This window comes from Balaenoptera ricei, chromosome 2, assembly GCF_028023285.1.
Source record: "Balaenoptera ricei isolate mBalRic1 chromosome 2, mBalRic1.hap2, whole genome shotgun sequence".
Lineage (NCBI taxonomy): Eukaryota > Metazoa > Chordata > Mammalia > Artiodactyla > Balaenopteridae > Balaenoptera > Balaenoptera ricei.
In genome coordinates this window covers 12,647,269-12,665,657 of record NC_082640.1, presented here as the reverse complement: position 1 = coordinate 12,665,657, position 18,389 = coordinate 12,647,269, and the positions used below count along the sequence as shown (strand labels likewise).

The 18,389-nt window shown below is 39.9% G+C and overlaps 1 protein-coding gene across 1 annotated transcript in view; it reads right to left on the bottom strand.

Annotated features, from left to right (window-relative positions):
* The window catches only part of C2H10orf67 (chromosome 2 C10orf67 homolog), a 112,816-nt gene that overhangs the window by 66,793 nt on the left and 27,634 nt on the right, over positions 1-18,389 (bottom strand). Inside the window, exons 4-5 of the mRNA XM_059915296.1 lie at positions 17,545-17,619; positions 1,594-1,749 (exon numbers count right to left, since the gene is read on the bottom strand). Coding sequence (XP_059771279.1) covers positions 1,594-1,749; positions 17,545-17,619 — 231 coding nt within the window. The remainder of the gene's footprint in view (positions 1-1,593; positions 1,750-17,544; positions 17,620-18,389) is intronic.

Here is an 18,389-nt window from a genome sequence, read left to right as displayed (position 1 = left end):
TTTTTTAGCCTTTTCTATTAAATTATTTTCTCCAAAAAATAAGAGTAAATATAGACCCAAGACAAGAAAAGTAAATGCAAAAATTGGATGTGCCTCTCCCTCCAAGGCAATCAGAACATGTAAAAAGAAATAATATTCAATTTTATTAGGTCTATGATAATAATACTTAATACCACATTGCTTAGAAGATGCTCTGGTTTTTTTAGAACATAGAGAATTCTAATAGATTAAACAAAGCATTCCTTCCCCAGTTCGTAAATAAAGTCCTTTAGAATGGTGCAAGTTCAATTCCTTATCTTTTCTAACTTTGGGGTTTTAAGTAAGAATACTAGTGTGGGACTTAGATAAACCAAGGACTGCACTTAAAGGGCCCAGCAACCTGCAAGTATTTCTTCTTAGTGTTAACACTTTGATGTATAACTTCTCAGGCTTTTTCCATACATATATATGCATGTGTCGATACTTATGTGTATCTATACACAGGTATTAATATACACTATATATTAATTATAACATACATTATAATGATATACCTATAGACCATAATACCATAATTATAATAATATAATGTATATATAATATATATACATTATATAAAAGTATATATATATATATATATATATATATATATATATATATATATATATATGGCAACTTTAATTCTTACTCTATACAGAGGATAAAGCTCCTCCTCCTCATGCGGGCCTTTGGATTCATCTAGACCTCGGTTCTCATGCCACATCAGCATTTACCAGCTGCACCCGGGATGTAAGTCTGCCTTCTTATCGGTAAACTGAGCTGTGGTGTGAGGAGGTACCCCTGTCAGTTGACACTCAACAGGTTGTTATTCTCTGGCCTCCCTGCTTGCCTCTCCTACTCAAACAATCCACTTCTTGCTCTTAGAACCTAATACGAAAACCCCTCTATGGCTCTGGGTTGTGGCTGGGCAGTACAGCCGGCAGCTCAGAGCTGATCTGAGATGAAAATAAACTCGCCTCTAGGGTCCACACTTTCCAGATCCTTCACATTCACCTCCTTGACAGGCAGCTAAGCTCTCCTTTCTGCTTTATCTCGCTTCGCATTTTTTGTTCTCGTCAGTGCTTTGAGCAGTAAAGCAACTCCTGGCTCCTACTGCAACGGGGAGAAGAGGGCGAAAACCCTCTGAGAATTTTCCTTCTTGACATTTCCACTTAAGGTCATCCTGTTCCAAGTTGGTTTCTTGGAAGCCTCTGACTTGAGATTGTTTTGTGTCTTTCAAATTATCTGGACTGCAAAAAAGGGTGGGACTCTTCCAAGTTAAAACAAAAATCTATTTACGTTCTCTTCTAGGGTGGGGAAATTTTTGTAGTGGGAGATAGGTTATTTTATTTCTATTACAAATAAAAATTGAGAACAATTATATTGCTCCTATTTATAATTATTATGGGTTTTCTACACTGTGGTGTCAAGCAGAAAAGGGTTCGACTGGCTTATGTTGTGGAGAGATACCCAAGATACATGCATTGTAATCCCTTTATTCCGACCCCAAGCTTTTAGACAGTTGTAACTTCATTTATATGTATTAAAATGAATTACTCTTTGTGTGAAACTTACAACTTTTTGAGATCCAAATTCTTCATATTGGTCCAGTTCTTCTCTTAATTCCTTAATGAGTTCTTCTTTCTCCTTCAGTTTTTTTAACAAAATATTCATTTTGACAGTCCTTGCGTCATGCACAGATGTCTTCCCTTCTTCCACCTCAAAGAATTGCTGGCGGGAAAAAGCAGCATTAAAAGTCAGACACTATGCTAGCACCAGCAGAAACCATTTCATGTTTTATTCAAGCTCCTGTCTTGTAAAGTTATTTTATTTTTGCAACTTGCACACAAGTTTTAGTAAATAACTACGTTTATATTGAACAATACACTAAAGTGTCATGGTATACAGCACAGTATTATTCTATGAGACAAAGCATGAGTCTGACTGCATCAGCCATGCCAGTAATAATAATAATAATAGTAAACCTTAATAGTAAATCCACATCATGATTGTGAATGTCCTACCTCAATCTTCCTCTAGAAAGGAAGCCAGCAAAAATTTTGACTGTGTAAGAAAGGAAATGTACTTCAGTGGTGCAACTAATTCCCTCAGTGGTTTGGAATGGAGATGTGAAAAAAAGAAGAACCATTTCTTGACAGCCTATTTTAAGCATTGAGGTGCTAACCTATTGGCAGTCATTACTCTGAAGAATTGTATCACAAAACCAAAACAAGGAAAAATGCTTTAAAAATGATGCCGTTCTTTACTGCCAACATATAAAAATCTCATTTTCAACACAGACATGCAAAAGCATTTTGTCCATTTTGGACTCTTTTGGGAATTACAGAAGAATTATTTTATTTTTATCATTTATTTGTTACTAATACGTTTGGACACATGGACATACAGGAAATATAGTAAAACCTAACCATATCTGCTAATATATTATATTTCAAAGAGTTAGATTTACAAACTAAAATTGTTCTGTTATATGATGAATACCGGCAGACTGAGAGGAAGAATAATACATCGAGGTAGCATTAAAAGTCAAGCTAAGGACATAACACTGACACAGTCTACACCACACTAATGAAAAACATCAGTAAGTGAATATGCAGTAGAATTAAAAAGAGTGAAAATAGAACAATCCACATGACAATATTAGCTTTTTAATTGGGAGATTTTAAAGAACAGCACTGAGTATGTAGATCTATTCTTCACATCTACTCTGTTTATGTCTACAGTTCAAACGCTCTGCAGAGACTAAGACAGTTACCCCACTGGTGCTCTGAGTGTAAGTGACAGGGCAGCTCAAATCCAACAGGTCTGAGAGGAGGTTCCCCATCTTCACTCTCCTCCTTTCTACCTCCCCCATTTAACAGCAGCCCAAGCCAGAAACCGATTTTCTCTCATTTTAAGGACCCCCTCCCCCCTCACCTCACCAAATCCGTTCAACCCACCCCTAAATCACTCCTGAGCCCACCCTCCCCTTCCCTGTTCCCCCGCCTTCATGTTACCACCAAATCCGGGGTCCGCTCGCCCGCACGCAGCAAAGCCAATCTACTGACACCCGGTTGCGGTGCCGTGTGTTTATTGCAAGGCGCCGAGCCGGAAGTCCGGGACAGCTAATGCTCAAAAAACCCGAACTCCCTGATGGGTTTCAGCAAAATATTTTTAAAGGCCAGGTGAGGGAAGGGAGCCCAGGATGTGTGATCAGCTCGTGCACCATTCTCAGAGTGGCTGACGGTGAGGTAGCGGGGCGGGGTCACAGGGGTTAACATCATCAGTCCTTAGTCTCCAGGAGGCCTGGGGGCTGGGTGCTCATGGTCATCAAGTGGTTAACATCTTCCATTTGGTGGAGGTTTTAGCATCTGTGAAACAACTCAGGAAATGTGCATCAGATACTGTTACCTGGGTACTTCAGAGAGGAGCTATAGCAGGGGACCTGGGGGAGGGCTCTGTCCCGGGAAGGCCCCCTAGGGTCCTGCTCAGTTACAGTCGGATCCTTGTCTTCACCTGGACTATTGTACTAGCCCTTAACTCACCTCCCTGACTCTTCTTTTGTCCTCTCCAACCAATCTCCACCCCGTGGCCAAACCGATCTTTCTAAAATGCAACTCGCCCCGTCCCCACAGGCTAAAGTCCAAATCCCTTAGCACAACGGACAAAATAGCACCCCTGTTGCTCTGCTGCTGGCTTACCTGGCCCCTGACTCGTGCCAGCCTTCTGTCCCCTTCCCCCACCAGGCTGGGCATTTAATCAGTGCTGATACTCAATAGGCAATTTCTCAGAAGCACCGTGGGATCACAGGTCTCCATGCACTTGGAATTTCTAGGCCACCTAATAAGCTCTTACTTGTCAATCTCCTGAATGGCATTAGAATAGGTTAGCCTGGGCCTGAAGACCAGCTCTGTCACTTAGTAGCTTTGTGAGCTTGAACAAGTTTCTTAAATCCCCTGTGTCTCAGTTTTATCATCTGTAAAATGGGACAAACAATAACACTACCTGAATTGTCGTGAGAACTAAATAAGATAATGCATGTAAACAATTTTGGACAGTGTTTACAGCGCCGTCAGCTCCCAGTATTATATCTTAGCGTTTATTATTGTTGTTACTGTTTGTCATCCAAACCCAGATGCCACCTGCTCTGGGAAGCCTTAGCATCCCTCCCCTGCCCACCTGCCTTCCACTGCTCTGTTCTTTCTATATCTTATAAACATTCTTCTTGGGTCCATTTGTTTATTACTTGTTTTTTGCTCACTAATCTTTATGCTCCGAATAGGATGGATTTATTTGTCCTCCTTAAAAATAGCAAAACAAAGATGCTTCGGACAAGCTGGCCGAGTCATCTCCTTTATAACACAGCACAAACCACCTCTGGGAGCTCATTTAAAATCCCACCAGGAACTGGGCTGAGCTGCTGCACACACACGGCATCGCTGGGGCCAACCTGCCTTTAGGATGCACTCGGCCCCTCTGGACTTCAGGGCAGCGGGGGCCACAGTTCGTTAGAAGAAAAGAAGTTTCACTTCTGACATTTCATAAAGTAATCGTAAGGCCCAAACACATTGGATTCATTTCTCTTCATCTCCTGGAATGTTTCTGATGTTTTACTAGTGTTTATTGAATGAGCTGGGCTCAAGAGGAGGTGAGCAGAAGGCAGGGTTTTTTTTTCCCCACCCCTTCAAATCTGATATCCTGTCTCATGTTTCAGTCTCTTAGAATAACTCTCGGGAAAGTGCCATGACTTTTTTTTTTAACTCTTAGATAGCAACAACAACACAGAAAGAAAGTAAAAGAAAGAAAGAGAGAGAGAGAGGAAGAAAGAAAGGAAGGAAGGAAGGAAAGAAAGAACGAAAGAAAGAAGAAAGAGGCAAAGAAGAGAGAGGAAGGGAGGAAGGAAGGAAAGAAAGAAGGAAGGAAGGGCCAAAAAAATTTAAAAACCCCAAAACTCAAACCCCCAAATTCCAATCCACCTGACTCTTACCCATCAAAGCTCCTGAACTTTCCCAGTCCCAGCCTCCCTTACACTAGCAGCCTGCAGGGGAGGAGAGGGGTTGAGCCTGGCTTCCTTTTCTAGTATCTAGAGATCTGGTCAAACACCAGCCTAGACGTTGCTGTGAAGGTATTTTTCATGGGAGGTTAACATTTAAATGAATAGACTTTGAGTAAAGCAGATTATCCTCCACACTGTCGGTGGGCCTCATCCAATCAGCTGAAGGCCTTCAGAGAAAGACTGAGATCCCCAGAGGAAGAGGGAAGAGGCAGATTCTTAACCACTGCACCAACAGGGAAGCCCACCATTCAGAGACTTTTAAAAACAATTTTAGGGCTTCCCTGGCGGCAGAGTGGTTAAGAATCTGCCACAACTACTGAGCCCATGTGCCACAACTACTGAAGGCCGCACGCCTAGAGCCCGAGCTCCGCAACAAGAGAACCCACCACAATGAGAAGCCCGTGCACCACAACAAAGAGTAGCCCCCGCTGGCTGCAACTAGAGAAAAGCCCGCTCACAGCATCAAAGATCCAACGCAGCTAAAAATAAATAAAATAAATAAAAACAATTTTACTATTTTACCATTTTAACAAACTCATTTTTTAACATGACAGCCTTGAAACGGATTTGGGTAATTCTGAATTGAATCTTCATCTACATTTGAGAAAGTAAAGAAGAGAACAAACCTGAAATGCTTTCCTCGAAACAAGCACTACTACTTGCTATCCATAAAAAGGTTGCAGTTCTGCAAAATGAGCTACGAGTTGTTTGCAAGATCTCTTCAAAGTTACCAAAAAAGACACGTGAGTATTTGATGGGGAAGACATCATGGGAGAATATTTGAAGTCAACTTATAACAATTTTCCATTCCAGTATTTGATGGCTTAGCCAGAGGGGAGAAGACATGAATATCAGGCTTTCCTCCAAATATCTGAGTGAAGACACTTGGAAGAGGAGTTAGTTCCATTTACCTTTCCTTCTGAACACCGATTATAGTCTCACCGAAAAGGAAGGCATTGAGATAAAAACTTAGATATTAAAATCTGCATTTTTCTGCAATCCATTTGAGTTTAACTCTAGTCTTTTTTTTGTCTTTTTATAGAAATATAATCAATATGATGCTACACATGAAGCATTTTGCAGAGTGCCTGGGCCATAGTAAATACGTTGCTAAGTGAAAACTGCTTTCATTGTCATTAATTATCTGCCTAGGGAAAAGGAGGAAGTTTCCCCAAGCACTGTTACTCACAGATCTTTAACTAATGCCCTGTCACCAATGCCACCTAAGACAAAAGAACTGGAGCCCCAGACTATGTCAGATTCAAGGAGATCAGGTCTGTGCAGAACGATGGAGGTACAGCTTATGCAGGGCTCTCTCTACTCCTCTGTATCCTTTTCTCAGGGTAAACATCCCTCCCCATCCCCCTCTTCTCCTCCAAAGTCCCCCCAACAGTCAGTTCCCTAAGGCCCTCTGACTGGCCCACATTTTACTCACAGAAGAAAGAATACCCACTAAGAAGGTAATGACTTCATCATTAGCCCCCAGTTAGTAAAGGAGAGGGAGGTGATTTGATTTGAGGAAATGAAATTCTGATGGTTCTATTTCAAGCACTCTGGGCGTGCGGATGTGCCTAAGGCTTTTGAACAATAGGACGTATTCTCCTCTTACTCTGGCACCCTAAGAGAGCTCTTCTACACAAAGAGTCCTGCAAGAACACATCAGCATCCATTCTGTACATATTCATAGGACCTACGATGCACAGTTCTGGGCTAGTCACAAATTATTCTATGTATAAGAAAAGCCTCATCATCCAGTGTAGACAGAGAACAGAATAAAGCTGCCAAGTCTCTCTAAAATTCTCTTTAAAAGACCTGGGAGACCATCATCTAAAGAAGCATCTAAGTACATGCAGTACGTAAGACACAGGAAGTGAGCGTATTCCAAACTTGAAAGCAAAATTAAACCATGTTCCATGCCAAAGGGTCTGAACTGAGAATCACCTCCACCAGGCTGCCAGCCTTCATCTGCACTTCACCTTGATGCCTCTGCAAAGACACATGACTTAGTCTAATTCAGACTCTTCAGTTTTATAAAAGTCACAGGACTCTCTTCTCTGCCAGGAGCTACATGCATCACATGGGGTGTGAGGCTGGTTATAGGTTCTCCCAATGCATTAGTGCCGAAGAGCTGTGTCCCTACCCCAACTCTGCTCCCTCCTTAGGATACACATTTGATTCCCCACCTTGACAAGGCGAGGAAGCGCCCGGTCCTTCCCCATTCAGGAATGAGGGGCAGAGTCTAAACCACTTGGGCCTCTGTAAAGGGACTTGATTCATCTCGGCAACGCTTTTCTGGGAGCATTTAAGAAACCAATCTCAGGAGTTAGATCACTTCTGTGTCATCCATTCTAGCCTGATTTTTCTTAATCTTCTCTGGTTCCCTGATCCCCATTTGGCTGTGTACACCTAACATCCATCTCAAGTCCCTCTGACTTTAACTCTGTTTTGACCTACTTTTCTGGTTCAGTTTTGGCCTTCCCCCATAAATATATATTCTATTTTTACTTTATTGCCCAATGCACCAAGACTGTAGGTTAATTAACATTTCTACAATCAGCCCATCTCAAAGGACTAATTAGTCTGACCCTCCTTCCATCCAGCTGCTCCAACAAGGAATGGATTCAATAAACTATTCCAAACAAAAAGCCGTTCTTATGTTTAATGATGAATTACAGGTAGGATTCCCTTCAAATTCAGTAGAAATGATCACTCTCTTGAGTACTATTTAATATTATTCTGCAACTTCTGTCTAATGTAAAAAAGTGATATACATTTGAGAATTTAAGGCATATTATCATTTTCAGTTAGTAGATGTAAATATTTAGAAAATACAAATGGGACTTCCCTGGTGGCACAGTGGTTAAGACTCCGCAATCCCAATGCAGGGGGCCCGGGGTTCGATCCCTGGTCAAGGAACTGGATCCCACATGCATGCCGCGACTAAGGGTTCGCACGCCAAAACTAAGGAGCTGGTGAGCCACAACTAAGGAGCCCGCCGGCCCCAACTAAGACCCGGCGCAACCAAATAAATAAATAAATAAATAAAATTTTAAAAAAAGAAAATACAAATAAATTAAGAACTGTTAAAATGAGATCTGATAATCCCACATTTGGAAATCTATCAACAAAGTGGTTGGAAACAGTAGTTATAAAAATGAGTGGTTTCACATCAAAAACATTATGCTGAAGTAAAAGAAGTCAATTGAAAGAGCACATATTGTACAATCCCATTTATATGAAATAGTCAGAACAGGTAAATCCATAGAGACAGTAGTTTAGCAGTTGCCAGAGATTTGAAACAGGAGAGGAAAAGGGAGAGGGGAGAATAGGGAATGACTGTTCTTGGATACAAGCTTCCTTCGGGGGTTGACGAAACTGTTTTAAAATTAGCTTAGGGTGGGAATTCCCTATCAGTCCAGTGGTTAGGACTCGACGCTTTCACTGCCAGGGCCCAGGTTTGATCCCTGGTCAGGGAACTAAGATCCCAGAAGCCATGCGGCCAAAAAAAAAAAAAAATCAATTAGGGTGATGGCTGCACAACTCTGTAAATATACTATAAGCCATTGAACTGTACACTTTAAATGAGTGAATTTTATGCTGCGTAAATTATATCTCAGTAAAGCTGCTAAAAATCAACAGTTTCCATGTATATCAAAATACTCAAAATATGACAAAAATTATCTCATCTTCTAAAAACATAAAATATTTAGGAATAATTTAGTTGTATGAAAAAGATATACAACCCACATAAGTAAAATTATAAAACTCTATTGAGATACATGAAATAAGACATAAGTGAATCAAGAAATATTCTTGGATAGGAAGACTGACTATTGTAAATGATACAAATTTCTTCCAAAATTCATGAATAAATTTCCAAACAGTTCCATTTTAATAAAAATGCCAAGGGAGGCCATTTTGGAATGGAAGTAAACACAATTATTTTTAAATTTATCTGGAAAAATAAGAGAGCAAAGACATTTTCGAGAAAGAGAACTAATGAAAAAAGACCCAAACTTACCAGATATTAACATATTATAATGCTAAAAACATTAAGTACCAAAAAAGCAATGGAGAGCTATAACACTGCATAGATAATCTTATATAGCCACAAAATAGCAGAGATAACCTTGAGATAAACCTTATTGTTGGCATATGATGAGTGTTAATTAAACAAGGAGGCCATCAGACTGAGGTGGCTCTAATACCTTAGCAGCCTACATAAGCAAACCCAAACCCGAACCTGTAAATGCCTCAAGGTTAAGAAATCAATACCTAAGGACAACCAGTCACAAAACAGCCAATGAGGCTTTTCCATAGAAGGCAAACACTTAAGCTACAGCCAATAACCTCCTTGCTTTGCTTCTACCTTTTCTCTATAAAAGTTTTTCCCCTGACTCCTGTGTTGGAGTGCTCCTAACCACTTCTGATTTAGTGCTGCCTGACTCGAATCAATTTTCGCTCAAATAAACTTAAAAAAAAAAAAAAATTTGTTTTTACTCATCCCTCCCCCCTTTTATTGAAATATAATTGACATACAATATTATATTAGTTTCAGGTGTACAACATAGTGGTTCAATATTTGTGTACATTACCAAATGATCACCACAGTAAGTCTAAGTTACCATCTGTCACCATACTAAATTGTTACAATTTTATTGACGATATTCCTTATTTTGTACATTACATCCCCATGACTTATTTATTTTTGTTCTAATAAACTCTTAAAAATATAACATGCCTCAGTTTATCATTTAACATGAGAGAAACATCATAAATCAATGAAAAAGGAAAAGATATTCAACAAATGATGCTGGGAAAATTGCTTATTAATTTGAAAGCTAGTGACAGTCTCCCAAACTTTTATTCCTCCAGTCTCTCTAAGGGATTTTTTTTTTTTGGCTGTATTGGGTCTTCATTGCAGTGTGCGGGCTTCTCGTGGTGGCTTCTCTTGTTGTGGTGCTCAGGCTTCAGTAGTTGTGACTCGCAGGCTCTAGAGCACAGGCTCAGTAGTTGTGGTGCACAAGCTTAGTTGCTTCGTGGCACGTGGGACCTTCCCGGACCAGGACTCGAACCCGTGTCCCCTGCACTGGCAGACGGATTCTTAACCACTGCACCACCAGGGAAGTCCCCTCTAAGGGTTTTACATGCTCCTAAATCCCTCTGTGTCTGAGGGACCTAGAGTACTGTGTTTTCTTATCTGAATCAGAGCTGATACATTTCCAAGACCAAACGAAGCTAAATAAAGTGTAATTTTTATCAAAACTTTTTCTTTTATCTGAAAATAAGGTACTATAATATCACACAAGAAATTGTTTTAATAGTTAAATAGATTTAAAACCTTGCTCCATTGCTGAAAAAGCACTTGTATCTGTATCCTGAACTGGTCTCCAGAGGGCAGCAGAGAGTCATTTACACTTAACCAAAAGTTACCTCTTAACCAAAAGTGTGTACTTTGGTTGTTTTTTCAACTCTTCTGTTCTTTCTTATGACTAAGCCTTAACAAACTGGGTGGCCAGGATTTGGAAGGCTGTCTGAGGTCATGGATCAAAGTGATGCCAACAAGCCAAAGCAAAGATTCAAAGAATCACTTTTATATCTTTAAAATAATTCTTGAATTAGATAAACCAATGAACCACAATTAATACACTGTTGGCTAAGCATATTTAACCAGCACATGTTTATGAAACACTGATGCATATAAAGCATTTAATCCTTTCAGGGCTTTCTATTCCTAGACATATAAAAAGCATATAGAAAGAGTGATAGTCACTTATTCTGTCATATTTTTTGAGCATTTGATACACACTAAAAGTTTATCAGTGACCCAGAAATTGTTGAAGACACAAAGGGTTATAAAAGCATGTTTCAAAAAAAAAAAAAAAAATCATGTTATTCTGACTTACTTTGTAAACAACAAAAATTCTGGATAGATAGGTGAAATGCTTCTATAAGCTGACAAAGTAAGGAATAGTTAGGCCAAAATTAAGTGAATGCAGACATCCAGAGACGTATGCAGGACACTGAAACTGGCCTGTACTCTAGGGCATTGCGAAACCAGGTAAATTTGAACTTTGGTTTTCACCTCTTAACAGGGCATAGAGAAAAGGCATCACATAGGTCTTCCTCAAAGTGGTGATTCTAAATAATAGGAGACTACCCCATTAAGGTTGAGACACCAAAGGGCCATCTCTTCAGCGTGAGAAGGAACTAGAAGTAACCGCCTTGAACCCTGTACCTCCTCCCATCCCAGTAAAAGTGAAATTGCCTCCTGTCTGGAAACTTGGCTCAAAGTATAGAGGTGGAGAAAAGTTTCTTCTGAGTTTTATAGGCATGAGATGGCCCACATTCATACATCTGGGTGGTCTAAAATGCCTCAAGCTGAAAATTAGGTTAAAGCGGTCACAGACCCAGGAGTCTCGCAGAAGCAAACAGAAATCTTCTCTACAGAGACTCACCTCTATTCCAGGCCTCAAAGAGTTTCTGCAGAAATATGAGTTCACAGTCAAAAATCATGAAACCCAAAAGTAAAGGACATATCATGAGCGACAGCCAGTACTTACTAGACCCTCAAAGATGGAAGACATGGAAATTATGAAACATGGAATATCAATCAAGTACACTGAAATATATTTATAGGAATAACAGGACAAGTTATGGGCAAAGAGCCAGAGCCATTAAAAAATAACCAAACAAACCAAACATAGAACTCCTAGTCATAAAAAACATTATAAGTGATATTTTAAAACTCAATGAAAATGGATAAAATAGTAATAAAAATATGCAGTGGGGTTTAAAAATATAGGATTAAAAGATACGAGAGTAATGAGATATATATTAAGCCTTTATTCCAACAAATTTTTGAGTTTAAAGGAAATAAAGGCCCTAGACAAATATTTCACTATATCTGACTCGAAAGGAATACAAAACCCAAATATTCTTATAATCAGTAAGGAAATTGGGAGTTCAAAATATGTCAATCAATCAATCAACTCCTCTAGGCCCAGGTGGCTTCCCTGGTAGTTCTAAATATTTAAGGAAGAAAAAGTTCTAATTTTACACAAATGCTCCTAGGAAACAAAATGCGGATAACATTTCCCAGCTCATTTTGTGAAGCTACCATAATCCTGATTCCCAAACCCAAAAAGAATAGTATAAAAAAGGAAAAGTATAGCTCACCATGCTGATGTTCACAGGTTTAAAATATCCTAAGCAAAAGATTAACACACTAAGTTCAGGAACAAATTTTAAAAAGAAACAAACAAAAAAACACATCACGACCAAGTTGGGCTTATACAAAGAAAGTAAGGTTGATTTCACATTTTTAAAAATCAGCTAATTAATTTCACCACACTAATAGATTAAGGGGAAAAAAATCATATGGCCTCTCAATAGATGCATAAAACCCCACATTTTACAAAATTAAAATTCATTCATGATTTTTTCAAAAGTCTCTTTGCAAAAGAAATAGCCTGATAGTATCTACAGCAAGTATTATGTGTAATGTTGAAATACTGTATTCAGTATTAATATAAAATAAGGATGCTTGCTGTCATCACTTTTACTTAACAATTTGCTAGATGCCCCAACAGTACAGCTGGCAGAGATGAATGAATGAATGAAGAAATGGTGTAAAATTGTAGGACAGCAAAATTTGCCATCCCCAAATGTGTCTCTTTGGCATGAGGATTAATTGGGCTGATTATTTTTAAGAAACAGAAAACTCAGAAAGTTTTTCTTGTTACCTCCCCCTTAGCTGCCTAAAGAATTTAGATAAAAGGCCTGTCTCCAGAATGGAGCTATCACCAGAGATACCTGTAAAGAATATGGACTAGGTATGCTGGGAGAAACTTGGCAGGGCCTATAGATCAGGGTCCACTCTGTATCCCATTGTCTCTGCAGGACCCAGCAAACATTTGTTTACCAAACATTTGCTTTTCCATCTCTATTTCCTTCCTCCCCCTTGAGGTCCCAAACCATACCCCCAACACCCTCTTTTGTCTCTAGCTGAAGATGGTATTTAAGGTGAGGGTTTCAGCCATTTTGGCAAGTTACTCAGTTTTCCTGGGTCTCTCCCATGTGTACATGTTATTAAACTTTTGTTTTCTCTTGTTAATCTGTCTCATGTCAACTGAATTCTTAGAGCAGCCAGAAGAACCTAGAATGGTAGAAGAAAATATCTTCCTCCTTGACATAGATTTATTTTAAAATGTATATGGAAGAACAAAGAAAGAGCCATGAATATTCAAGCCATCCTGCAGAAAAGAAAATGAGACAACTTATCTTGCCAAACACCTACAATTAAGTACTGATGTAAGCAGATGGGGTAGGGGGTCCCGGGAGAAAGAGAACCAGGCGTGGCTTAAGCCATTTGGTGATCTAAGCCTGGCCACAATGCCTGCCCAGTAATTAAGGATCTAAAGGGAAGTGAGGGAAATGCAGGAACAAAGGAAGAGCAGTCAAGAAACAATAGTTCAGCGATAAAAGAGAGTCCTAGTTCCTCCTCAAGGGATGTACATAACAATCTGACACCTGTCTTCGAGTTCTGCAGGAACTAAGGCCCCCCACCCAGGTGGAGGACAGAATGATGATGTTGACCCTCTTGACTTCAATCAACTAAAGCCAGGACTCTGTCAACCTTTGCCCCAATTCTATGCTGAATTCTCCTCTGCCCAAGTCCCTTTATGAATATGCATGAACCCTTAGCTTAAACGTCCCCAATTTTGCTGTTTGGGGAGACATTGCTTTGCGAGAGATCACCAGTGTTCCCCTTACTTGCTGCAAGTAATAAGTCCTTCCTTCTCCCAATCTTTGGCTTGGTTGTGTCTTTTGGCTCAACACCCACCAAGAGGCGAACCCAGTTTTGGGGTAACATTAATTTTAGTGGGATTTCCCACAAGGATAGATAATCTAACGAATGGAATGGAACAAAATACCCCAAATCTGACCTACACACATACATGGAGTTCTGACATGACACATTATCTTCTGTCATTAACTTGAGAACCTGGGGGATCATTATGGGGAAAAAAATTAATTCCTCCTTCACATCAATACTAAAAATCAATCCCAGTGGATTAAAGACCTGTATGTAAAAGACAATAATATAGAAATCTTAGAAGACTTTAAGATATAGCAGCATTTTTAAAACAAAACACAGAATGTGGAAACCATGAGGAAAAGATAGGAGTTTGACTACATTAGTGTAGAAAAAACTTTGGTTTATCAAAAAACACTGTAAAAAGAGTGAACAGGGGACTTCCCTGGTGGCGCAGTGGTTAAGAATCCGCCTGCCAATGCAGGGGACACGGGTTCGAGCCCTGGGCCGGGAAGATCCCACATGCCGCGGAGCAACTAAGCCCATGCACCACAGCTACTGAGCCCACACACAGCAACTACTGAAGCCCGCATGCTCTAGGGCCCATGCTCCGCAACAAGAGAAGCCACAACTAGAGAAAACCTGTGTGCAGCAACGAAGACCCAATGCAGCCAAAAAATTAAAAAATTTTTAAAAGAGTGAACAAAAAACCAAGAGAAGACATGTGCAACACATAAAACAAACAAAAGATGAGTATCCAAAATATGTTTTTTAAAATACTCTTATTAACCAAAAAGAAAACAAATAACACAATAAACAATGAATTTGAACAGGCACGTCACAGAACATGAAAACTGAATGGCCGATACACATATTTTTAAAAGGGTTAACCATATTAATAATCAAGGGAAACACAAATCAGACACAATGAAATAGTTTCATGTCCATGAGATCAACAAACATTTAAACATCTGACAATATCAAGTCTCGATGAAGAAGAGTAACAAATATTTTCATATTATGATCAGTTTGGAAGGCTCTTGGCCTTAGACAATAAATACGAAAATCCACATACTCTCTATTCCACTCTTACAAACATACTTTAAAAGCACTCTCGCACATGTGTACCTGAGACAGTACAAGAATGTGCAGAACAGAACTGTAAGAGCAAATGGCAATTTCATATGCCTCAACATAATAAAACTTGATAAGGATTACAGATATCTTAAGGGCACTTTACTATATCTGAAATCTGTGGTCAGTGGACAGAAAACTATAAGCCTAAACACTAACACAGGATGATAAAGGGCCAGAAAAAGACAGCAACACCAAGGAGTGTCATGAATTTGTATAAGAGCTTATTTGTTTCACAAACATTTAGACTGCACTTATCATGTGCCCAACACTATTGTAAGTGCTTCACAAGGATCAGTTCATTTCATCCTCAAAACAGGCCTATGAGCTGGGTACTAATACGATCCTCATCGGACAGATGAAGAAACTGAGGCAGAGAGGGTGAGTATTTTGCCCAAGGTCACATGCAATTAAGTGGCAGAGCCAGGATTCGAACGCAAGCAGTTTGACTCCCAAGTCCTTGTATTAAAACATACACTATGCTAACTCCTAACCATGATGCTATATTGTGCTGGCAGAACCACTAGGGAAGTAATTTATCCAACAAATGCAATTAAATCGCTTACTGATGTGAGCGTAAGGACACTGTTCCAGCTATCTAATAACACAGCTCCCCAAACTTAGTGGCATAAAACAACTATTTATCATGCTCACTCACTAAGGAATTAGGACAGGAACAGCAGGATGGCATGCTCTTGCCCCATAATGCCAGGACTCCAGATGGCAAGACTAAATGCCTGGGGGCTGGATGACTTTAAGGCTGGGCTCAGTTGGGCCAATGGCCCCAGTACCCACATGCAGACTCTCCAAATGGCTTGGGCTCCTAACAGCATGGCAGCTGGATTCGGAGGGCAAGAATCCAAAGGGCAAACATCCCGAGAGCACAGGATGTAGTTGCAAGGCTTCTTCTGTCCCTGCCTTCGAAGTCATGCAGCGTCACATTCTGTCTTTATGACCAAGTCACGGAGGCCCCTCAGATCCAGGGACAGGGAATTAGGCTCCACCTCTGGGTGGGGGAGAAGCAAGGTAACCTTGCGGAAGAGCAGGTGAGTGGGAGACAGTGTCAGGGTCACCTTTGGAAACACAACTTGGCCCAGAGTCACAGAGACTGTTGACAGGGCAATAGGTTCTGGGATGTTTTTAGTCACAGGTAACTGAACAGGCAATTAACAGTGGCTTAAATTCTAAGGGGGTTTTTGTCTCGTGACATAAAAGGGCCAGAGGCAGAGCAAGTCCAGAGTTAGTTAGTTGCTTGGTGATGTCATCAAGGACCCCAGTGCTTTCTGTTTTTCTAGTCTGCTACCCTTAGCACATCCTAAGTATCCCACTCCTTGCTTTTAGGTTGGTTGCAGCAATTCCAAGCATCAGGAGACATAATAATGTCAAACAAAGAAAAAGAGGGGTATATTTTCCCTTGAGTCTCTTTTAATTAAAAAACAAAAAAAGAATAGGGACTTCTCCGGCGGTCCAGTGATTAAGACTCCGAGCTTCCACTGCAGGGGGCAGGGGTTCGATCCCTGGTGGGGGAAGTAAGATCCCACATGCTGCAAGGCACAGCCAAAAAAAAAAAAAAAGAAGACTAACCTCCTTTCTAAACCTCACAGTTAACTTACCTTCAGGTCACACTGGACCTGACCTGGCCCTTGTTCATGCCATAGCTGGGAAAGAAGCTGAGAAAGGATCTAGCATTTTGGCTTCATAGTAAGAAGTGCTTCTGCTAATTAAAAAAAAGGAAGGGGAAGAATGACAGTGGAGCCACCAGTATCTGCCACAAGTTCAGGCAACCTCCATTCATTTAGCAATTATTAGCTGATTGCTAATTGTGTACCAGGCACAGCGCTAAGAGGCAGGGCGTGGCGGTGCGTAAGCCAAGCATCACTACCCTATAAGGCTTACAGTCCAGCACAAAACAGAGACACATAACAAGCAATCACATAATTCAATCAAAGGTGTTCAGTACTATGAAAAAGAGGTATGCAATCAAAGCATGATTTGCTGTAAATAAAGCAATATTTCTTTATGGAAATACACTGCAATGAAAGACAAGATTATAGTTATAAATACTAAAAGAATCACAAGGTCCTCGCTAAGATGAAAAAATAATCATTGGAAATGATGAAGAGAAGGAAGCATGGTGTCTGGCAGATAGATCGCGTCCCCATCATTAGAAAAGTTACTCCATTGAGGATCTGAGACCGTTCCCTGGGATTTACTGCAGACCTGATGAAGCTTCTCTTGAGACTCCCTGACCTCCTCCTATCGAACTGCATGCTCACAAAACAAACTCTGGAATACTGCATCGCTTGCCCAGGTGGACGAGATACCAGACTGGAATTTTTCAGTTTCTGAAAAGTTCTATCTGTCACTATAAAGTGTTATTTTGGTCAGTTTAAAGTAAGCATGAACAGTCTTAGACCTTCAAAGCTAAAAACGCTGACTGGGAACCCACGGTGAGCCCCACCCTGGGCACTCACAAGATATCAAGCCGGTTTCACCCACGATGGCACTCAAAACTCACCTGGTACATTCCTTTGATAGTAGCTATGGCATCGGCCAGCTGCTGATTGTAGCATTTTCTTAAGGTATCCTCATTCTGCAAATGAAAAATAAATACAACAAGCACCACAATGTATTTCCAAATGCAACTCTCACACCTACAAGGGAGGGGCTCAGTATAAAATCATCATTCAAATCATATGCTCTCTCAAAAACTTCACTTTATAATCATTTCCCCTATGCTTACAGCTAATACAACACATTCCATTTTCACTTACAGTGAACCGAAAGCAATAGAGAGCTCATATGGATAAAATAAATACAGATGACGTGAACATTTTCTCTCATCTTCCATATCATAGTCTTTTTAATGTCTTAGAACTGCTTATAAAATAGTGAAATCGGGGGATGGGATAAGTTGGGAGACTGGGATTGACATATATACACTACTATGTATAAAATAGATAACTAATGAGAACCTAATGTATAGCACAGGGAACTCTACTCAGTGCTCTGTGGTGACCTAAATGGGAACGAAATCTTTAAAAGAGTGGATATATGTATACGTATAACTGATTCACTTTGTTGCACAGCAGGAACTAATACAACATTATAAAGCAACTATACTCCAATAAAAATTAATTAAAAAATAAAATAAAATAGTGAAATCTATTTGGAGTTCACATCCTCTTCCGGTCCTGGTATTTTTGGATGAATTATGCTCATGGAAAGAAATCTAGAGCCACTAATCCACAAACTAGAGTCATTTTCTGATTAATCAAATTATTTGATCCTATCTGTTATGGATAACAATGAAAGATAGTACATGAAAAAAATACTCTTGTATGGAATCTAAAAAAAAAAAAA